General features: G+C 42.4%; 1 protein-coding gene across 1 annotated transcript in view; it reads right to left on the reverse strand.

Moving 5' to 3' along the window:
• LOC146561798 (bifunctional heparan sulfate N-deacetylase/N-sulfotransferase 2-like) overlaps positions 1 to 24219 on the reverse strand; it is a 53440-nt gene that overhangs the window by 18609 nt on the left and 10612 nt on the right. The window contains exons 2-5 of the mRNA XM_085243119.1: positions 22102 to 22163; positions 17161 to 18804; positions 7900 to 7987; positions 4570 to 4724 (exon numbers count right to left, since the gene is read on the reverse strand). Of these exons, the coding sequence (XP_085099245.1) occupies positions 4570 to 4724; positions 7900 to 7987; positions 17161 to 18228 (1311 nt within the window). The 5' untranslated portion in view covers positions 18229 to 18804; positions 22102 to 22163. The remainder of the gene's footprint in view (positions 1 to 4569; positions 4725 to 7899; positions 7988 to 17160; positions 18805 to 22101; positions 22164 to 24219) is intronic.

A 24219-nucleotide genomic window follows, 5' to 3' on the forward strand; every position in this document is an offset into this window, starting at 1 on the left:
TGCATTTCTGATGGAGATGAGACGGCATGCAGGGCAGAGGTGAGAGCCCTGACATCATGGTGCCGCGACAACAACCTGCTGCTTAACGTCAGCAAAACCAAGGAGCTCATTGTGGATTACAGGAGACTACAGAGAGGAGGCCACACCCCCATAGAAGGAGCAGAGGTGGAGAAAGTCAGCTGCTTCAGATTCCTGGGCATCAACATCACCGAGGATCTGAGTTTGTCACACCATGTTGGTGACCTGAGATCAGCACAGCGCATCACCAGGACTGAATTGCCAGCCATGCAGGATCTCTGTAGACATCACTGCATGAGGAAGACGCAGCGGACCCTCTGATCCCAGCCACAGACTTTTCACACTCCTGCCGCCCGGCAGGCGGTGCAGAAGCATTCAGACCCACACTAGCAGACACAGAGACTGTTTCTAGCCACAAGCCATCAGGCTTCTGAACTGTTGACATTCTGCACACACCATTACACACTCAGTACAACTATTGGACTCTATACACTGTCACTGTAACTGCTTTAAATCCTCACTGCACAGTTTTGCACAAACTGTAAATACCAAACAATTGTTTCAAATGTTCTTAATATTTAAAAATAATAAAATACTAAAGTATTATTTTATTATTATTATTGTTATTGTCCTTCTTTAATATACCTGTACACTTTCCATATGTACATGTAAAGCTGAGGGACACAAGAATTTTATTACAGGTAAATGTTAAACTGTTTATCCGTATATGACAATAAAACTTGAAAACCCACTCCCCGACTCTCGCTCTGGCTCACGCTTCATGTTCTTTGCTTCCGAGTATATTTCACTTGCTGTTCATTAATAAAGTCTTGTTAGAAAACCAAGTATTGTGCCTCCATCTGAAGTTGCATTCGGGTCCACTTTCACGCTCGGGGCATCCTTAGCAGCAACATGTTACGGCAGCATCGGCCAAACCAGTTATTAGGTTTAGGGAGCGATCGTTTCCCCCACACACACACAGTTCCATGTAGATATGGATTTTTTCCCTTAATAATAAAAACCTTCATTTAGAACCTGTATTTTGTGTTTAGTTGTGTTATCTTGTCATATAATCAAATGTTTGATCTGAAATATACGCAGAAAAACATTTTCTGCCTCTTTCCTCGAAGTTAGCTTGAGACTTCAACTGTTTCTCAATTTTAAAGAAAATTAACTGTCTCTAAAATTATTACATCAGACAACAGCACGTCTATTTAAATGGGTATTTTTCAACATTTTTAAAAGTTGAGCACATTTACAATCAATGAACTATAGCACGTAAGTTCATTTTTCCTGGACAAAGACAGAATCAACCAGGATCTTGCAGCATGTGACATTAGAGACGGCTCACGTGTCTGAAGTAAAGTAAATGAGTCACACTGTCCGATACTATCTGTATAAACCTGTGGATGCATCCTCATATCTACATGCAGGATGTTGCTTCTCTAATCAAAGCAGCTGTCAAAATTATGTACAGGTGAACATGTTTAAAGTTTTGACTGGTACCATCTAACTGGTAAGAACATTTACAAAATGCATTTAGAAAAGTCACTTGACATACCATACCATACCACCTTTATTTATAAAGCACTTTAACATAAAACCAGAGTTCACAAAGTGCTGTACATGCTAAAAGCAAATTAAAATGAGATAAGATAAAATAAATAACTAAAAAACTAAAATAAATTAAAACATGTCAAAACAAATTGAGTCAACCCCTCTAATCAATGCCAAAGGCTTCAGCGAATAAATATGTTTTAAGAAGACTTTTAAATTCAGAGAGAGAAGAGGCCTGCCTTACATGCAAGGGTAGATCATTCCACAACTTTGGAGCAACTACAGCAAAAGCACGATCACCTTTAGATTTATACTTAGTTTTTGGTACCTTAAGGAGCTGCTGATTGGCGGACCTAAGGGAACGGGGAGGTGTATATGGCTGTAGTAGCTCCGAGAGGTAGGGGGGGGCCAGGCCATTAAGAGATTTAAAAGCAAATAAGAGAATTTTAAAAACAATCCTAAAATGTACAGGTAGCCAGTGGAGTGAAATTAAAATTGGGGTAATGTGCTCAAACTTTTTTGTTCCAGTTAAAAGACGTGCTGCAGCATTTTGCACAACCTGCAGGCGCCTAATGGACGCATCAAAATAAAGTACGTTACAATAATCCAGCCTAGAAGTAACAAAGGCATGGATTACTGTCTGAAAATGCTGTTTCGATAAGATAGGCTTTATTTTGGCTAATTCCCTCAAATGAAAAAAAGCTAGATCTTACAGCAGCTCTGACCTGGCTTTCAAGTTTAAGATTTGCCTCTATTTTAACTCCCAGATTAGTGATGACTGGTTTAACATACTGTGCCAGTGAACCAAGATCTATAATAGCCTCAGAAGCGCCACCAAAAACCATCACTTCTGTTTTCTGTTCATTAAAATGTAAAAAGTTCAAAGCCATCCAGGCCCTTATATCATCAAGGCATCTGAGCAGCGGGTCTACTGAGAAGCCATTTATCTTTTTAAGTGGGAAATAAATCTGGGAGCCATCGGCGTAGCAGTGGAAAGAAATCCCATGTTTCCTGAAAATAGACCCAAGGGGTAGGAGATATAGAGAGAAAAGAAGCGGGCCTAAAACTGAACCCTGTGGGACCCCACATTGAAGAGAAGCAACAGAGGATACAAACTCCCCGAGTTTCACAGAGAAAGTTCGCTCTGCCAAATAGGATCTGAGCCACTGCAGTGCGGTACTCCGCATACCCACCAACTCCTCTAAACGGGAAATTAAAATATTATGATCCACTGTATCAAAAGCAGCAGTTAAATCTAACAGCACAATAATAACACAGTCACCTGAGTCATTTGCCAAAAACACATCATTAAAAACTCTTAAAAGGGCAGATTCGGTACTATGTAAAGCTTTAAAACCAGATTGGAAAACTTCTAAAATACCGTGTTCTTCTAGGAAGGACATTAATTGCTTGTAAACTACCTTTTCAAGAATCTTTGAGATAAAAGGCAGTTTGGAAATAGGTCTGTAATTCGCAATAATATCAGGATCAAGAGCAGGTTTCTTGAGTAGAGGCTGAATCACCGCATGTTTGAGATTGACAGGTACAACACCAGAGGACAAACTACTATTTACAATGGATTGTACAGCTGATGCTATAGTGAGAAAAACCTCTTTGAAAAATCGAGGAGGGAGAGCATCATAAGGGAACCTGAGGGCTTCATGTAGGGCTGCCACAAACGATTATTTTGATAGTCGACTAGTCACCGATTATTTATGCGATTAGTCGACTAATCAAATCCACTGGACGTAAAACTACAGCTTATTGCACCAGCAGCATCTGCTCTTATATAACTATCATTAGCTTACAGCTTTAAGCTTTTAAGGTGCTAACTAAAAATAAAGACAAGATGATAGTTTATTCAATTTTAATGAAATTTGCAGATTGTTTCGGTAAAGTTTAATAAACTCCTTGCTATCTAAAATATAACAGGACACCGGAGTATATTCTCCAGCATCTCACACTTCTGATAATCAGCTGTCTGCTTGAGGTTTATTCAGCTGTGTAAAAACTATAACTTTAATCTCAGCCAAACCGATTTACTCAGGAACAAATAAAATACAAAAAAAAAAAAAAAAGCCAAACAACAACATTTTTAATTTATCTAAGTGACCCATATATATTTAACCTGAGTCGCGAAAGACGGCGGTGGGTTTGAAAACGATTTGTCGGGAGTCCGGTGTTCTCACGGCGCTAGTGACCTAGCCCCCGGCTAGCTATCGAGCTAGTGGGTAACAGACGTCTCCGAAAACGTCGGAGTGCTTTTGAAAATATGTGGTGTCCTGATAAACTGAGCAGATATTTGAGGTTTACACAGCTACATTCTCGCCTGAAAATATGTTAAACGTTTATTTTGTGACCCAGAAAGAATAATAAGAGTAATATTAAAACTAACTAGCTACCGCCATTGTTGGAAACTAAGCTGGGCCGCGCTATGAATTCTGGGACACAGCTGCTTCTTCTTCTTCGGGGTTTAACGGCAGCTGGCATCCTTGTACATGCTGTGCTGCCATCTTCTGTTTCAGTCCGTTATTACACTCTTAAATCCTGCTATTATTCCTGCGTCTTTTGCGATCTTACAAAGCTTCAAACGAAACGTCGACTATTAAATCAGTCGTCGACGATTTTGATAGTCGACGTAATCGTGACTAGTCGACAAATCGTGGCAGCCCTAAAGCAAACACAGCAGAGGAAGAGCCAGACGGCGAGCCACACACACTGGCGCCATCTTGGAAAAAGATGCATCACAAATACTGCTATATCATGTAAAACTATACGTGACCACTGCTGCAGTGAAGAATATTCACTGAAATGTGAAGTGACATGTCAAAATGACAGAACGGTGTCAGTGTAACTGATCAGATGCACCTGCGGAATTGTTTTTAAAACTGCAGCATCTCCCTCTCTGTAATCTGCTGTATTTTTGTTTTTGTTTTATTGCAGGAAATCAAGCTTCCATATTGTGAGACTGCCCAGTGTAATAATGTTGCCCACCTGAGCAAAAACCTTGTTGAGTCTCATCTGCTCAGCCAGAACGCTGACATTGTGGAAGAGGTGAGGCTGCATGTGGCTCCACATGTGAGGAAACCACCAGAAGTCCATCCTGTGTTGCAGCAGCATGTCATCTCCCTGATCCTCTTCATCAGTGCCTGAATACAAACAAGCAGGTGCACACACAGCATAATTAACATGACCTGATCTGCACCGAATTCACTTTTATCTAGGAAGAGAAAGTGTATGAGATGAGCTTGCCCTGAAACCCAGAATGAACAATTAATGTTTGAGTCAGTGCCAAGTATTTTAAAGTCACAGTAGCATTGCCCCCCTCTGACCACCAAATTCTAAATATTTGTGCCAAATATTTCCCTCAAAGTTTAAGACATTTCACATTCACAGGAAAGGGACTGAAAAATGAATGAAATCATCCAGTCAGTGCTGCTGATCGTGCAGCAGCGACGCTAACAAAGGAAACCAGTTCTTCCAAACAGACTTTACAGCATCTGTTTTAACCTGCACAGATCAAAACTATACTTGGTAATGTTTCGAGCAGCAAGCTGCACTGATGAAATTATATCAGGCCGTTTTTACACATGAACGTTAGGTCAGGATACAGCGGGTAAAATAAGTATTGAACATACAGTGGGGCAAAAAAGTATTTAGTCAGCCACCGATTGTGCAAGTTCCCCCACTTAAAATGATGACAGAGGTCAGTAATTTGCACCAGAGGTACACTTCAACTGTGAGAGACAGAATGTGAAAAAAAAAAATCCATGAATCCACATGGTAGGATTTGTAAAGAATTTATTGGTAAATCAGGGTGGAAAATAAGTATTTGGTCAATAACAAAAATACAGCTCAATACTTTGTAACATAACCTTTGTTGGCAATAACAGAGGTCAAACGTTTACTATAGGTCTTTACCAGGTTTGCACACACAGTAGCTGGTATTTTGGCCCAATCCTCCATGCAGATCTTCTCGAGAGCAGTGATGTTTTGGGGCTGTCGCCGAGCAACACGGACTTTCAACTCCCGCCACAGATTTTCTATGGGGTTGAGGTCTGGAGACTGGCTAGGCCACTCCAGGACTTTCAAATGCTTCTTACGGAGCCACTCCTTTGTTGCCCGGGCGGTGTGTTTTGGATCATTGTCATGTTGGAAGACCCAGCCTCGTTTCATCTTCAAAGTTCTCACTGATGGAAGGAGGTTTTGGCTCAAAATCTCACGATACATGGCCCCACATGACATTCTCCCAATCCTCTGCTGTATCATCCATGTGCTCTCTGGCAAACTTCAGACGGGCCTGGACATGCACTGGCTTCAGCAGCGGAACACGTCTGGCACTGCGGGATTTGATTCCCTGCCGTTGTAGTGTGTTACTGATGGTGACCTTTGTTACTTTGGTCCCAGCTCTCTGCAGGTCATTCACCAGGTCCCCCTGTGTGGTTCTGGGATCTTTGCTCACCGTTCTCATGATCATTTTGACCCCACGGGATGAGATCTTGCGTGGAGCCCCAGATCAAGGGAGATTATCAGTGGTCTTGTATGTCTTCCATTTTCTGATGATTGCTCCCACAGTTGATTTTTTCACACCAAGCTGCTTGCCTATTGTAGATTCACTCTTCCCAGTCTGGTGCAGGTCTACAATACTTTTCCTGGTGTCCTTCGAAAGCTCTTTGGTCTTGGCCATGGCGGAGTTTGGAGTCTGACTGTTTGAGGCTGTGGACAGGTGTCTTTTATATAGATGATGAGTTCAAACAGGTGCCATTCATACAGGTAACAAGTGGGGGACAGAAAAGCTTCTTACAGAAGACGTTACAGGTCTGTGAGAGCCAGAGATTTTCCTTGTTTGAGGTGACCAAATACTTATTTTCCACCCTGATTTACGAATAAATTCTTTACAAATCCTACCATGTGGATTCATGGATTTTTTTTTTCACATTCTGTCTCTCACAGTTGAAGTGTACCTCTGGTGCAAATTACTGACCTCTGTCATCATTTTAGGTGGGGGAACTTGCACAATCGGTGGCTGACTAAATACTTTTTTGCCCCACTGTATATTCACTCAGAAAATTGGTGATATTTTAAAAGATGCTATTGACATGAAATTCTCAACAGATGTACAATGCATGCAATCCACACATGCAAGCTTTAGTTCTTTCCACAGATCTTTAACTGGATTCAGATCAGGCCTGGCCATTATTGCAGCTTTATTTTCGTTTCCTTGGCTGTGTGTTTGGGATCACTGCCCTGCTGAAACGTCCATCTTCGTTTCATCTTCATCATGTGGGCAAATGGCAGCAGATTTTATTTGAGAATGTATCTGTACATTTTTCCTATTCATCCTTCCTTCAATTATATGAAGCACATCAGTGCTGTATGCTGACAAACAGCCCCACACAATGAGGTTCCCACCTCCAAACCTCATTGTAAGCATGGTGTTTGTGGGGTGATAAGTAGTGTCTTTGACTCCCGTATCCAAGAGAATCTCAAACTATATTTTCCCAGTATTTCACAGGCTTGTGTAAATGTTTTTCAGCAAACTGTAAACACGCCTCAACATGCCTTTTCTTCAGCATCAGAGTTGTGTATGGTGAGCGTGCATACAAGCTATGGTGGTTGCATTACTTATTGTTTTCTTGGAAATAATTGTACAGGCTGCTTCCAGATCTCTCTCCACAAGTGGTCATCAACTTTTTCAGCTGGTACTGTGATTTTCCATGCCTGTCACGCCTCCCTTTCTTCATTTGTTGAATACTTCTTCCTTTCTCATTATTACAGATAATTTATGGACCATCTATGGTTTAATTTCTTCTGGATTGGACACGTTGTTACCGACATCTGGTAAAAGGGTTCATGTCAATAGCACTGCGGCAGGTCTCTGGCCTGCTGCAGTGATCTCATGAGACTGTGTCAGGCTGGCAGTGGGGACAGGTGTTTATGAGGGGACTAATGACTCCCTCTCTTTATATAGTAACGGAGGAGACACTGTGGAGGAAACTGCAGGAAGAGTTCGCTCCAGGCTTCAAGTTGTGCCGAAATAAAAAAAGAGAGCTTGTGATGAAAATAAAGCAACAAAAACCACAAGCAGCGTTAGAAATATTTTTACTTGTGTTGACATGTTGAATACTTTAACCGCTTTATGTTCCACATTTGTACTTTTCCACATGTAGCACAGCAGGAAATGAGTGACCTTCTGAATACACTGAGGGGTCACTACACCAGCATAGAACACAAGTTTCCATTTTCACCTGCATGTTTGAATAGAGCAGTCTAAAGAAGTTCATGGCTGTTGTGAATGTAGAAAAACAGAAAGATTATGCATACCTGTGTGATAGAACTTTCCCGAAAACCCCAAGTTAAAGGTGAAATTTGGGACCAGTGCTCGCAGTTTGTTTTGTGTGTTGAGCAATGCCTGTAAAAGGATGACACATTTTAACCGTTGCCAATTACAAAAATCAAGCCTTACTAACAGAATCTAACCTGAAGGATGAAATTTGACAAAGAGCAGAAATGCCACACAATGGGTGAAACACAGGTCCATCCTTGTAATATGAAATAATCAGTCAAATGGATAGAGTCAAACATTTATCCAACCTACCACCTACAATTACATTAGATTCAAGAATTCCAGTTAGTTACAAATAAATGAAACCTAAAGAGGCAGTGAAAGGAGCTTGCAAAGAAAAGCATCTGGACTTCTTTAAGTTGCTTGAAGACGTTTCACCTCTCATCCGAGAAGCTTCTTCAGTTCTAAGGTCAAATGGTGGAGAGTCCCAGATATAAACCTAGTGGGAGTATCCCTCCACAAAGGGACAAAAGGACCCCCTGATGATCCTCTAATCGCCTGAGCCAAGGTGTGAAACTGGGTGTGGGTCCCAATCAGCCAGAGTTTCGGGTGTTCATTGTGAAACCTGGCCCCACCTTATCATGCGAATTCCTGAGGTCAGATGGCCCAGGATGTGAGTGGGCGTTAAGGCGTCTGGGAAGGGATCTCAAAACTGGATTATAGATGGCAGACAGTTGGTGTCGTAAACCACCGCCTCTGTTCAAAGATGGTCGCTCACAGTGGACATAGATGGCTTCTTTCACTCCTCTTTCAAACCATCTGTCCAAAATGTGAACATTGTCATCCTCGAAAGAGTGTCCTTTGTCCTTAAGATGCAGATGGACTGCTGAGTCTTGTCCTGTGGAGGTGGCTCTACTATGTTGTGCCATGCGCTTGTGAAGTGGCCGTTTGGTCTCTCCAATGTAGAGGTCTGAGCATTCCTCGCTGCACTGTACAGCATACACCACATTGTTAAGTCTGTGTTTTGGCGTTTTGTCTTTCGGGTGAACCAGTTTCTGTCTGAGCGTGTTGCTGGGTCTGAAATACACTGGGATGTCATGCTTGGAGAAAACTCTCCTGAGTTTCTCTGATACACCGGCTACATAGGGGATGACAATGTTGTTGCGTCTGTCCTTCTTATCCTCCCTCGCTGGTGTCTGGTCTTCTTTTCTGTGCCTCTTTGCTGACTTTAAGAACGCCCATTTAGGATAGCCGCACGTTTTGAGTGCTTCCTTTACATGTGTGTGTTCCTTCTTTTTTCCTTCAGGCTTAGAGGGAACATGTTACATGGGACTCTCCACCATTTGACCTTAGAACTGAAGAAGCTTCTCGGATGAGAGGTGAAACGTCATCAAGCAACTTAAAGAAGTCCAGACGCTTTTGTTTGCAAGCTCCTTTGACTACGATGACCTGGATGACTGAGAACCTTCACAGACCTAAAGAGGCAGTGAAAGGTGGAACCTGAAACATTTCAAACTCTACTGCATATCTCCTTGTTTCTGCAGGTCAAGCTTTAATGAGCTTTAGAAAAAGGGTTTAAAAGATCAAAATTATTCAAAAATCAATCACTCAAAGATGGTGGCAGCTTTAAATATATTATCCTTCATCATTTTTCCATTAAATAGTCAGCAATGAATCAAATGTTAGGATTCAAAAACACCACTGAAAGTTTGTCTGAAATGTGATATAGACTTGATTGTTTCAGTTTTTTAGTAACAATTTTAACATTTTAGTAGTACTGAAATAGATTTTTTTTGTGTTTTATTATCCGTAGGCAGTATCACAATATCAAAAAAGCCAATTTTGCAGGTGAATTTTTATATGAAGTCTACTAGGGATGCACCACATTTTCTAAAGTACTCGTACTCGTTAAAAGTCCCCCGATACCGAGGACCGATAGCACGGTCTGAGACCTGTCTATGTTTGAGTGGCATGTAAGGGGTTAATCCCACGCTGTGTTGCTGTACCCACGCTTATTTACCCACGCTTATTTACCCATGCTTATTAGCACAGAGGAGCATAGCTGATGCTAAAGCAGTGGGGGCGGAAAATAGTTGGGTATTTTAAACATTCCGCCTTAGCCTACTCCCGCCTCGAGGACATTCAGGGACAGCTCAACCAGCCAATAAAGAGACTGCAGCAGGACGTACAGACGCGCTGGAACAGCACGTATTACATGCTCCAGTCCCTCATTGAGCAAAAGCGAGTGCTGGGCGTGTCCGAGCACGAACTCCCTTACTATCTCACCGCTCACCAATGGGCTCTTATGGAGACGACTGTTCTCGTCCCCTTTGAGGAACTAACTAAAAAAAGTGAGCAGCTACGATGCACTAGCCTCTGATGTCATCCCAGCTGTGACTGTGCTAGTGAGACTTCTAAACAGAGAAACAGATGAACAAATTTAAAATTAAATTTTGTTTTTTTATAATTATTTATAAAAAAACTATTATTATAAATTATTTATATATGGCACGGTGGTTAGCACTGTTGCCGCACAGCAAGAAGATCCTGAGTTAAATTCCACCATCAGGCCGAGGTCTTTCTGTGTGGAGTTTGCATGTTCTCCCTGTGTTTGCGTGGGTTCTCTCCGGGTACTCCGGCTTCCTCCCACCGTCCAAAGACATGCAACTTGTGGGGATAGGTTAATTGGATAATCCAAATTGCCACTAGGTGTGAATGTGAGTGTGAATGGTTGTCTGTCCCTATGTGTTAGCCCTGCGACAGACTGGCGACCTGTCCAGGATGTACCCTGCCTCTCGCCCTATGACAGCTGGGATAGGCTCCAGCGCCCCCCGCGACCCTGAAAAGGATAAATGGAAGCGAATGGATGGATGGATAATTATTTATTCTGTAATATGTTGCATACAACATGCTTTTCATTTTAAATAAATGTTCTTAATTCCAAACTAGTCCCTTGTTTGTTTGTTTTTTGTTAAATTATAGGACTAAAGCTGTTACCTGCAAATTTAAATCATGTTTTCATTAAGTACTCGGTATCAGCGAGTACTAAATGCAAGTACTCGTACTCATTTCCAAAAAAGTGGTATCGGTGCATCCCTAAAGTCTACTTTTTACCAAACTGTAAACAGAGTGCTATTAACAAGCAAATCATTTTTTGATCTTAGCTACATTAATTGAAAAGGGTTTAACAAAAGTATTGCAAAGATGTTTTTAATATAGATAATATAGATACAACCATTTTTAGACACAGACGCATATTCAGATGCTCAAAATTAATTGGAGAATTCACTAAAACAGTTTCATGGCCAGATGTTTCCTTATTATCTCATGGCAAATTAAGCAGATAAAAGAACTGGAAATTATTCCAACTGCTGAACTTATATTAGTTATATTTTAAATTGAATGCTCAGCATGAGGTCAAATAGAGTTTGATGCAAATTAAAGAGGCCATTAGGACAGCGTATTGTCCCAGATTTCAACAAGCGATTCAATTCTGATTCATAAAGTCCTGATTCAACTCAATCCCGCGCTGGAAGATCAAGATGGCCATCAAGATGGTGCCGCGGATGGTCGCCCTGGTGCTTCAGTGCTTTACTTTTGTTTTGTTTTTGTGCATTTCTTCCGTGTCTGGGCACTCCTCTGGATACTCGTACACCAGAGAAGAGCTCCTTAACTACAGGACTACAACGCCTGTGGATTTATTTCCAATATTTGTCGCATCTGCGGCAGATTTACTGCTGACTCTGACCAGGAAAGCGAGACGCCGAAAGAGAGGGAAGCGAGCCGGCGCACTCGTGCGTTTGAGGAGACGCGGACTGCGAACTGCTCTTCCTGGGATCTTCCTTTCTAATGTACGCTCACTCGGGAATAAGATTGACGAACTGGCCCTGATGAGAAGCATGAACAGAGACTTTGCCTCCTCCTGTGTCTTATGTTTTACGGAGTCGTGGCTCAGTGAGAACATCCCAGACTGCGCGCTCAAGCTGGAGGGCTTCCATCTGCTGCGCGCGGACCGGCAGGCCGCTCTCTCCGGTAAGTCCAAAGGTGGAGGTCTCTGCTTCTACATCAATAGTGGCTGGTGCACAGATGTGACAGTGATTGCTCAGCACTGCTCTTCCTCTCTGGAATATCTTTTTATCCACTGCAAACCGTTTTATTCTCCGCGGGAGTTTGCTTCATTCATCCTGGCCGCTGTTTACATCCCGCCAGACGCAGATGCGCAGGCAGCTCAGTGCGCACTCGCGGAGCAGATACTGCACATGGAGCGGACATTCCCGGACTCTCTCATCATTGCTCTTGGGGACTTTAACAAAGCCAATCTGAGCCATGAGCTTCCAAAATATAAGCAGTATATTAAATGCCCGACCAGAGAGGAGAGGACATTGGACCACTGCTACAGCACGATCAGCGGGGCCTATCGCGCGGTGCCCCGCGCTTCACTCGGACTTTCTGACCACGTCATGATCCACCTAATCCCCGCGTACAGACAGAGGCTGAAGCTCTCCAAACCTGTCGTGAGGACTAAAAAACTGTGGAGCAACGAGGCTGTGGAGGAGCTTCGCACGTGTTTGGAGACCACAGACTGGGACACAATGAAGGCTGCTTCTAACAGCTTGGACGAGTCTACGGACACTGTCACCTCCTATATCCACTTCTGTGAGGACAGCATTGTGCCATCACGCACCAGGGTGAGTTATAACAATGACAAACCCTGGTTTACTCCTAAACTCAAAAAGCTGTGGCTGGAAAAGAGAAAGGCGTTCAGAAGCGGAGACAGGGACTGCTACAGAGAGGCCAAGTACAGGTTCACTAAAGAAGTGGACATTGCTAAACATCAGCACTCTGAGAAGATGCAGCAGCAGATCTCAGAGAATGACTCGGCCTCTGTGTGGAAAGGTTTTAGGAATATCACAAACTACAAGCCTAAAACCCCCCACTCCACTGATGACTTGCTCTTAGCCAACACCCTTAACGACTTCTACTGCCGTTTTGACGAGCCATCAGGCAGCCTTCACACCTCCAACGGCCCCAACAATAGAGACACTTTGGACACTAATTCCCCCACCTCTCCCCCCTCCATAGAGCCATCACCACCTTCTAACCGTTCACCTACAACACCCCCCTCCTCACCCCACACAAAAGAGGATTTCACACCACCTCCTCCCACCACAACTCTTCATATTCATGAAGCAGATGTGAGGAAGCAGTTTAAGAACCTGAATGCTCGGAAAGCTCCCGGCCCAGACGGCGTGTCTCCTGCCACCCTCAGACACTGTGCAAACGAGCTGGCCCCAGTGTTTTCTGGCATTTTCAACTCCTCACTGCAGGCATGTCATGTGCCTGCCTGCTTCAAGTCCTCCACCATAATCCCTGTCCCCAAGAAACCTAGGATCACTGGACTAAATGACTACAGACCCGTGGCTCTGACATCTGTGGTCATGAAGTCTTTTGAGCGCCTAGTTCTCTCCCATCTCAGGACCCTCACGGCCCCCCTCCTGGACCCCCTGCAGTTTGCATATAGAGCCAACAGGTCTGTAGACGACGCCATCAACATGGCCCTACACTTCATCCTGCAGCATCTGGACTCCCCAGGAACCTACGCCAGGATCCTGTTTGTGGACTTCAGCTCTGCCTTCAACACCATCCTTCCAGACCATCTCCGAGACAAGCTTTCCCAGATGAATGTGCCTGATCCCATCTGCCGGTGGATCACTGACTTCCTGACGGACAGGAAGCAGCATGTGAGGCTGGGAAAGAATGTCTCGGACTCTCGGACCATCAGCACCAGCTCCCCTCAGGGCTGTGTTCTTTCTCCTCTGCTCTTCTCCCTGTACACCAACTGCTGCACCTCCACCCACCAGTCTGTCAAGCTAATCAAGTTTGCAGATGACACCACCGTTATTGGACTCATCTCGGACGGGGACGAGTCTGCCTACAGGAGAGAGGTTGAACGTCTGGTGTCCTGGTGCAGCCACAACAACCTGGTGCTGAATGCCCAGAAGACAGTGGAGATTATTGTGGACTTCAGGAAGCACACAGCTCCACTCCCCCCCATCATCCTGACTGACACCCCCATCACCTCTGTGGACTCATTCCGCTTCCTGGGTACCACCATCATCCAGGACCTGAAGTGGGAGCCCACCATCACCTCCGTCATCAAGAAAGCCCAGCAGAGGATGTACTTCCTGAGGCAGCTGAAGAAATTCAACCTGCCAACACGGACGATGATGCAGTTCTACACTGCAATCATCGAGTCCATCCTCACCTCCTCCATCACCGTGTGGTACGCTGGAGCCACTATCAGGGACAAACAGAGACTGCAGCGTGTTGTGCGCTCTGCTGAGAAGGTGATTGGCTGCAGACTCCCATCTTTGCAGGACCTGTACACCTCCAGGACATTGCGGCGTGCAGCTCGGATCTCAGCTGACCCTTCTCACCCTGGACACAGTCTGTTTGACCTGCTCCCCTCAGGCAGGAGGCTCCGGTCCATTCGCACCAGAACCTCTCGCCATAAGAACAGTTTCTTCCCCTCTGCTGTTGGACACATGAACAATAACCATATGACTGTACCCACCACTAACACATGACCCTACGCTGTGTTCACTGCATCATTCCATGATTGGCACTGATCACCACCTGCACTCATGTATATATCTTTCAACGTAGCACTCTTAATTCTTATTCTCATGTATATATCTCATGTATATCTCATGCACATATCTTTCCACGTAGCACTTTTAATTCTTATCCCTACTTTTATTTTTTTCCATGTCTATTTAAGTGCTATTTATGACACTATGTTTGCACTGAAGCACCGCAGCAATTTCCTAATGTTGTAAACCTGCTCAACATTTGGCAATAAACCCCATTCTGATTCTGATTCTGATTCTGGAAGCAAAACAGCCAAAATAAGAGAAAATTTATATCAATTTTTTTTCAAACATGAAACGTTGTTTTACACTTCTTTTACTGCTGGTTCAATGAATTCTGGTTGGAGAGTGACAAAACCTGCAGTTTCAGAATCTGTGAGATGTCCACTTTAGCACCCGACGGTGTGAACAATCGCACTTTGTGTTTACATTTTTGCGGAGTCCATTCACCTGCTCTTTAAGGCAGCTGTTGGAGTACTTTTGTGTACTCTTACCTGAGATTTTGGCATTTCTGGAAAACAACCATTTATATTTAAAAAATGATTTTCACGTTTTAAGAATCTATATCAGATTATTCAAATTAAATTAAATTTGAATTGGGAAATTGATTTTTCTAAATCCTAGAGGCCATCACTGGAATAAACAAACAAACCTACCCTATAAGGTAAAGTCTCCACAGCCGACTCTGTGCAGTGACAACAAGGGCGTAGATTTGGCTTTGGCATTGGTGGAGACGGATGATTCAACCACCGAACCCTGCCCTGTTTCTTATTTTTTCCTTTTTCTCTTTACTTCTTGATAAAAAAAAGGAGAAATATACTTGCCTACATATGCTATTCTACATGCTTTTAAACCATTTAAAATTATAATTCATAGTTTTATATGTGAATTATATAACGTTAAATTACTATTAAACAAATGACTGATATATACAAAAAAACTTGAATTTTACAGTGTTTACTTATTGGATAAAATAAGTTAAATGTCACTGTTATTATTGTCCAAATTCAGAGGCTGCGTCCACCTGAGGACCCGGCCTTTTCGGTCTAAGTGGGCCGGGTCCTCCGAAAGCCGGGGAGACCGGAAATGAGCGACTGTGAAATTGGATATTCTAGCCGTCAGAATTACGTCACCTCTGCCGTCTGCTCCTTGCTGTCTAAAATATAACCGGACACTGGCGTAGATTCTCGACCGTCTCACACTTCTGTTTAATTAGTTTTCTGATTGACATTTATTTAGCTGTGTGAAAACCCCGGAGGAACCCTCCCAAGGGATTAATAAAATTTTATTTAATCTAATCTAATAACTTTAATCTCAGCTAAACCGATTTACTCACGAACAAATAAAACACAGAAAAAGGCCAAACAATAACATGTTTAAGTTATTTGAAGTTTACGCAGCTACATTCTCGCCTGAAAATATGTTAAAAGTTTATTTTGCAACCCAGAAAGATTAATAAGAGTAATATTAAAACTAAGTAGCTGCAGTAGTAGTAGCCATTGTTGGAAACTGGAATTGGCTGGGCCAATCTGGGATATGGTTTTTCAATTTTGTTGCCCAGGTGGAAAATCGGGAGAAATTGGGGAGAATGGTGGCTCCGGGAGATTTTCGGGATTCTCCCGGAAAAATCGGAAGTGTTGGCATGTATGGCCTAGCATAGCCTGTAACGTTATTATGAGGGACACATTTTATGAGTGAGCTTGACTTTAAGTGACTTACAGGTTTCTTTGAAAAATATTTTTTTTAGATTCAGGTCTTTCCTTTTTGCTGCCATCCTCCTCTCCTCCTTGCAGGTCCTCGCAGCGCAGGCTTGCTGCTGCTAAAACTAAACAGAGCTCCCTGAAGGGCACAGTCAATCACATTGGCCATATTTGTCACATGAGGTAGGACTCCAGTTGAGGACGTAATTTAACTCTTTCTGCACAGCTGGGTGAGTGAGACATTGACAGATGTTTTTTTGTTTGTTTGTTTTTTTCTTTCTATCGGGTTTGTTTTTCTTCACTCGAAGAGATCAAATTATTGGTGGGGAGAGTTCAATAATCGCTGTATATTGGTGGGGACATGTCCCTTCCGTCCATGCCAAATCTACGCCCTTGAGTAACAAAAAACAAAAAAACAAACAAATAGAAATTTTGGGCACTGGGGCCCAGAGGGACTCATGGATGTGGAATTCTTTTCATGGTAAGAAGAACTGATTCAAAATTAATCTAGGGAAGTTATGCCTACCTCAAGAGTGTTCCTATCATTGTCTGAGCAGGGTACCGATCAGTACCCAATAGCGCGGCTTTTCATTTTCTGCTTTCTGTTTTAACTTCAGTGAGACTTGGTGATGTCTAAGGAAACTGCAAAGAATTTTCATCTGAGCATTAAAAATAATCCATATACATAAAATTACTTAGAAACCTCTGAAATGGGATACTGTGCATAAAAATGGATATAATTCCTAAACAGTTAATGTAATGTATTTGTTAAACCCCTTGAATTGAAGGTGATATTCTACACTTTAATCACATCTTGATTGTTTGACTTAAAATCAACTTTGGTGGTGTACCAAGGCAAAATTGCAAAAACTTTGGTACTGTAAATAAAAACAAACACAAAACAAAACAGAGGAACCAACTGTATGTACGGCTGACAAGGCTCACCCACCTCCACATCAGACACCTTCATACGGGTTCCCTCCTTGCCAACAAATATGTCGTCCACGTCTACGAGGATGTGACGGTCCAAGGACAAACACAGTCTCTTTCCTGTCAAGTAGGCAATAGCATCCACAAACACTAGCTTGTGAAGCCAGTAGTTGAGATTATTTCCAAAAAGAACTCTTTGAATGCCATCGTGGAGCCCCAAGTCTTGGATTACTGTGGCATGAAGGGCCCGCAAAGGGCTGGGTCCAAAATGCGCCAGTGTATCTGAGGTCTTGGTTCTAGCTAGAAGCACTGGTTCATAGGTAGAATGGTTAGACTGGAAAATGGTCCAGTCATCGCCTGGTAAGGAGCCCTGCTCCATCTGATTAGGCTTGGTGATGTAGAGTAGAGGAGCAGCGGGGTTGATGCGGTAGTCCCTGAGTCCCAAGTGCGAGTGTAGATAGAGAGGAAAGCCTTTGAGCTGTGCACTGAAAGGAGAGTTTTCATTCGCTTTGAAAAAGCCAATGACACCTACTCCATACTCAGCACAATACTTGTCCAGCAAGTCACGGTTCCACGAATCAAGATTGACATATTTCAAGACATTTTCATAGATGATCAAAGTATAGCGTCCACGGTTACGTTCTGTCAATGTGGGCATGTCACCTTTACCAGGAGCAATCTCTGTCCGGTAGTGAAAGCGACTTGACTCCAATATGGCTACAATCTCCTGGCCCAGTTGGGAATAGATGCTCTCTACAAATACCAGAACCACAGGCTCCGTCTTTAAATTATCCTTAACATGGTGTAGTTGTCCCTGGCGCGGAGGAAGAAAAAGTGGTGCCCTCTGGCCACCTGGCCCTCCTTCTGCATCGCCCGTACTTACTCCTAGTGAAATCCCACCACCTCCGCCACAATCACTAAAAGGTAAAGGAGGGGCCTCCTTGATTTTTGGGCTGTTGGAGACATAGTAAGCTAAAAAGGCCATGGACAGCAAGCAGAAGATGATGAGCGCCAGGATGAGGCGATGGAGCTCTAGCTGGCGGACACCTCGCATTAGCTTCCAAACACCCAACCCTGAACCCACCATGGTGTTTGGAGGGTAAAGGCAGGACTGGACAGCAAGAGGCAGTAATGATTAAGGAAGGACAGCAGATAAGGGAAGTAGGAGCAAGAGGAGAGGGGAGTGGAAGAGGAAGATCGAGCAGTAGATACTGGCACCGGGATGTGCTGAAGAATAGCCATTTACACTACGTCACCATGGCCAACATCATCCATTACCTCTTCTGTCCTTATGGCTCAGCAGTGTCAAAAAACAAACAAACAAAAAACTCTGCAACTTCCTTTCTCCAATTTGAAAGGTACCAATACAGGGTCTGAAGAGTAAGAAATGTAAGATGGGTCAATAAAAATGAACACCAACACCAGTGGTCTCTGGCTGAGAACTGGTCGGGGTCTTCAATACCACACCAAAAGTTCAATCTCAAGTTCCTGCCGGTTGGTCAGCAGTTCTTAAAAAGTTTAAGCAGATATTGCACAATGCGAGTGTCTCTTCTTTTGCAGATGCCTGACAAGTCCGTCAGCCATGGAAGCATCAATGCTTGTAGAATGTATTTTGGGGCCGACCCTCCTTGGGACACATTGTCTGTACATTGCCGAAAGACACCTGGAAAATGGGGAGAGACAAGTGGGAGGGTGAGAAAAAGGCAGTGAAAATTACAACAAAGGGTAAGGGGGAAAAATGATTCACTAGACATCAGCTGTTAGTTCTTAGAGCCATTCTCAAAAATTCCATGTTTTCTGTAGCCACAATTACGATATTAAACAGAAGAAAGTACTACTCTACACACACCATGGACAAAGCAAAATCAACTACACATTTTATAGCTTGTGTTCCTCCCCCTCCATTCCCCTAGAATTTACAAAGTACAAAGAAAGTAAATTGTCAATACTCAGCAATGTGCCAATTCTGCATCACTTTAACATCTGTTTCATTGCTACACTAGAAAAAAATCACTTGGTTTAGACGAGAGTTTTAGTGATAGTGAGAGTTTAAGTATAGGAACTCTGGTAGTTACTAGGGGTGGGCGATATAAACGATATACGATAGAAACGATATAAATTTGGCCAACGATAGAGATTTTGACTATAGAGATTGAAAATGTGACGTCACTCAGGGGTAAAACCGCAAAGAATTCTGGGAACTCGTGGCAAGAGGTACTAGCGCACGCAGGCTTTCAATTGAAATCAGTTATACAGCGATAAAAAGAAGCCCAAAAAATGGCAAGAAGCTGTTGTATTATTAACTGCAATAGCCGGTCGCATGACAGCCACGGAAAGCCGACGGGTAAAGAGATCGGTTGTTATCGGATTACGTCGTTGAAGAGAAATTGTTCGAGCCATGTTTCCGAAGTAACAAAGAGGCGACGGATGGTCTGGATTGCAGCCATTCAAAGACCAAATATAACGTCCCAGAACACTCCAGCTCACAGGTTAGTCTGCTCCAAGCATTTCCACAAAGGTCAGTCTGCTGTTGTAGTTAATCCGTCATTTTTCTTAACATAATTGGTGATATAGGTTACAAGCAAGTCTGGCGCTGAACAGAAATTGTGGCGCTATGCTCCTTTGTTTATTGTGCATAAATAGTGAATTGTCCTGACACAATATTGTGTTTCGCTTCTGTTATTATGGTACATTGACAAAAACATGTACTTTTATTCACAGGATAAAACAGGTTTTTTGTATCACTAATTGTCCAGTACGATTACAGCATACAGTATTATTGTCACTGCTACATCTCTGTGATGCGTACCAGAAATTATTTCTACTACTAATTAATTACCGTTGAGCTCAAAGGTTATATTAATAAACGGTTAACAAATGTGTATTTATGACGACGATTTGTGAGGCTGGTAAACTTATGATATGTACGATGGTCTTTACTTTCTACACGGTGCATTTCAAGGTCCTGCACCCATCCGTCGGTAAACTGTACCTGGGCTTGTTGCAGTGACCTGAAGTTACTAAACTTCATGAGTGTATGCACTCACTCCAAGAACCGTATAATTATAAATATGAGCGTGGTGAAGTTGGGCAGCACGCTAACGTATTTTGTCCCTCTGTGTGCTCGTAAGGATCTAACACTTTCACTGGTTTGATTTTTTTCCTCGTATCTTTTCTTTGACTTTTCATTAAGTCTGTCTTTGTACGGACCGGCATTGTTCTCCTTCGTTTTGTACATACCTTTTTGGGGGGCAAAGAAAAAGCAAGAATTTATTGGAACCGAAGAATGAACGTTTTGCGGTGCTGCAAATGCTTGCATTTGATGCAGGTACTTGGATTGTTTTGCCACGAGTTACCGGCATGCAATGCGCGAAAGTCACGTGGTCTGTCAATCTCTATACCGCTCTAGCGCGATAGCGCATGTTGATGATGTCATCAAGCTGCGCCTGTTTTGGTCGAAAGCATCGCAGCGGCTACAACCATTATCATCTGCAAATTATGCCGGGCGACAGTCACAGCAAAGAGATGAAGCACTCTTGAAATATGGGGAAAGCCAAAAACTGCGCTTCCTCCACTTCCGTAACATTGATTCATTAATGTTGAATTCTCTCGCAGCTGTTCTGTTCCCATGTTGTTGCAGGATATTAATGACTAACCTCGTATTGTGGATGAATAATCTCAGTTGTTCTCCTGACTGAAGTTTGGCCCGTGTATAGCATCCTGCCATGCGATTGCATTTGTCCCTGACCACCAGAATCCCTCACGTTAACTTTTATCGAGTGGAAAAAAAGTTGGCGTTCATCCTCCAGCTTCACTGTGCTAATGTTATGCTAACATAGCTGTGTCGCTAGCAATCACGTAGCACAACATTATATACCAGGTAGTCCAACTTCAGTAACCCTAACTTTTAGGTTTATGTAAGTATGTCTGTGAAGGTTCTCGGTCATAGTAATCTAAGGAAATTGGAAAGAAAAGCTTTTTTAAAAATGTTTTTTAATTAATTAATTAATTTTTTAGGTCTGACACTTTTTTTTTGTCTTCCCTTTGCCAGGGTCGCAGCGTTTTCTTGGGAGAAATGTTTCGTCACTCATCCAAGGAACTAGGTACTTCAGTCACCGTTTATAAGGTTGGGGAAACCTGCAGACAGCTGAGTCTGATGAGTGACAAAACATTTCTCCACTGAAAATGCTACTCTAGATCAACACAATCCCCTTTTTGGTCATGCTGAGATATGCCAATTTTGAGGCAACATCTAAATAAATAATTTAGACTACAGAAATGAGAACAAATGAAGCATTTCTGAAAATAAAGTGTCTTAAGAGAGAAACAGTTTATTCCTAAGATGTTTGTTATGTGAAGGCAATAGGGCATACTTTTACTCAAGACTTTTGCACAATACTGTCTCAATGAAAATTTGAGAAAACACTGATTACACAGATAAAATGTATCAGGATAAGATCTGTAGATGACTATAGTTCTGATCGAAAGTTTAAGATCACTTCAAAATGCTTGTTGATGGAGCTGCAGAAGCTGGTGACACCTAGCATAATCAGCCGGATGATTGACACTTACATGCTCATGCAAGTTAGCCGTGTTTGAATACTTTGCTTACACACCGCTTTGGTCATGTTTGGAAACTTGATTTCTGTTTAGGGGGTGTTGGCAGGTTTTTTTTGGAGGTGTGATCCTAAACTTTTGATCAGGTGTAAAAACAGCCTGTTTCAGTTTAAGCATTGTTTTCAATAAATTGCATGATTGAAAAATATTTCATCTCACTCCCATTTCTTCTTGTTGCATGTTAAAACTCTACTTTAACCCTGTTAAGATCCAAACATGCAAAATAAGATTTTTTGCCATTTTTCAAGTGGTCTTAAACTTTTGATCGGCACTGTAGTATAACTCTGATGCCTCTAGAACATGAAGATGGACTAAAGTTGAATAAGGAATAAAATGTACTGACATTACTTGAACAGCTTTCCATCCACAGTTGCAAGTCCTTCAGCTCAACATTGGTGCCACCATCTGAAAAAGGAAAGATGAGATAGGAGTGATTAAGATAGTGAGCATAGGAGTACAGAAAAAAAAATACAGAAAATTCAAGTTATTAGAATAGAATAGAATAGAATTCAACTTTATTGTCATTGCACATGCACAGGTACAGGGCAACGAAATGCAGTTTGCATCCATCCAGAAGTGCTTTAGTGATATAGATATATTACAATATATATATTAGCAATAATATAGATATGTGAGTATATTACAGAAATGGGTCTATTACGGTATGTTATAATGTACACGGTATGAAGTATGTTGTGAATATTCTATAACTATAAGTATGTACAGGCTGTAGTGAGTACAAGCTATGTACAGGCTATGAACAGGATATAAATATGAAAAACTATACAGAATATGAAATAAATAACTTTACAGAATCTGAGATATACAGCTATACAGAAATGGGAACTGTGCAAGTTGTAAACAGTTGTAGGGTTAAAGATTATCGAATGTACAGAATGATTATTTACACAGAGCTATACAGTAGTGCAGTTAAGATAAGTGAGGGTGTGGATAGTTTCTACAGAGGCTATATAAAGTGCTAGTGGTTGTGAGTGGCGGTTCAGTCCATGTTATTATTGTGTGTTTGAGGGTACAGTTGTCCATTGTGGGTGTGTGTGTGTTCAGTCCATGTGTTAACGTGGGTCAGATGTCAGGAGGCAGAGTTCAGGAGTCTGACAGCTGTGGGGAAGAAGCTGTTCCGGTACCTGGTGGTCTTAGTCCGGAGGCTCCTGTAGCGCCTCCCAGAGGGCAGGAGGGTGAAGAGTCCATGTGATGGGTGACTGGGGTCTTTGATGATTTTCCCAGCCCTTTTCAGACACCGCTTCCTGTAGATGTCTTTCATGGCAGGAAGTGGTGCTCTGGCGATGCGCTGGGCAGTTTTCACGACCCTCTGCAACGCCTTCCGGTCCGAGGCAGAGCAGTTCCCGTACCAGACTGTTATACAGTTGGTCAGGATGCTCTCGATGGTGCAACGTAGAGCTGGGCGATATGAGATTTTTTCATATCACGATGTTTTTTTTTTCATTTCAGGCGATAACGATATCTATCACGATATAAGCCAAATAACTATATTTGTAAGATTTAATTGTGCCATTGCTCACAAGTAAAATGTGAAATAATCAGCACCTTGTTTTTATTTAAATATTTATTTCCCATAATAAGTTCATCCATTAAGCGGACGCGAATGGATGGATGAAGTTCAACAGGGTAGATGTACTTAAGGAACATGAGACTTTTCCAGATAAATAAAGGCAAATATTGCAAACTACACAAAAGGCAGCCGCTAAAGCGTTTAAGTTTCAAAATAGAACAAACGAAACAGACTAAACTGTCAATTCCACTTAGAAACAAAATATTAATTCTAAAGATAAATCTTTGTTTGTTTTACAGAAGAACAGACAAAACTGACTAACTTTTGTCAATATCAAATAAACTGAGAACTAAAAGGAAATTCTCAATCTCTCCTTGTTGTATAGCTTAGCTTTTCAAACAGTTTTAACAGTTACTTTAGTCTGACGAATTAGCGCTTCCAGTCAGAGACTGAGGCTACGTCCACACGTACGCGGGTATTTTTGAAAACGGAGATTTTCCGTTTTCGTTTTAAAAAAATAATCCCGTCCACACATAAAGGCTGAAATGAAGGAAAACGCTGCTATGAACATGCCAAAGCAGCAGGTGGCGCTAGATTCCTAACCATGCAGAAATGTTGGCCAATCAGAAGTCTAGAAGCCTCGGTGGGAAAAAGTAAACAAAGCTGGGGCATAGAAGCAGAACCGAGTCGTATGTGTGGAGGGACAGTAACTGTGTGTATATGTAAGCATTTAAACACTGCAGAGAGTAGAATTAACAGTAACAGTATTGTAGAAATTCATTTCACCGAAACAATAACGTGGCGCACAGTGTGACGCATGCACCAGTTTATTGTATTTCCAGACTTGCTTTCGGCACAATTTACAGTGCACGCTACTCTGTTTTTTGTCAGACTTGAAATAGCCGAAATACCTTCACACTACGGAACTTC

The sequence above is a fragment of the Mchenga conophoros genome, linkage group LG13 (assembly GCF_057382185.1).
Source record: "Mchenga conophoros isolate Kocher_MC1m ecotype Shallow Benthic linkage group LG13, M_conophoros_male_GT1.1, whole genome shotgun sequence".
NCBI classification, from domain to species: domain Eukaryota; kingdom Metazoa; phylum Chordata; class Actinopteri; order Cichliformes; family Cichlidae; genus Mchenga; species Mchenga conophoros.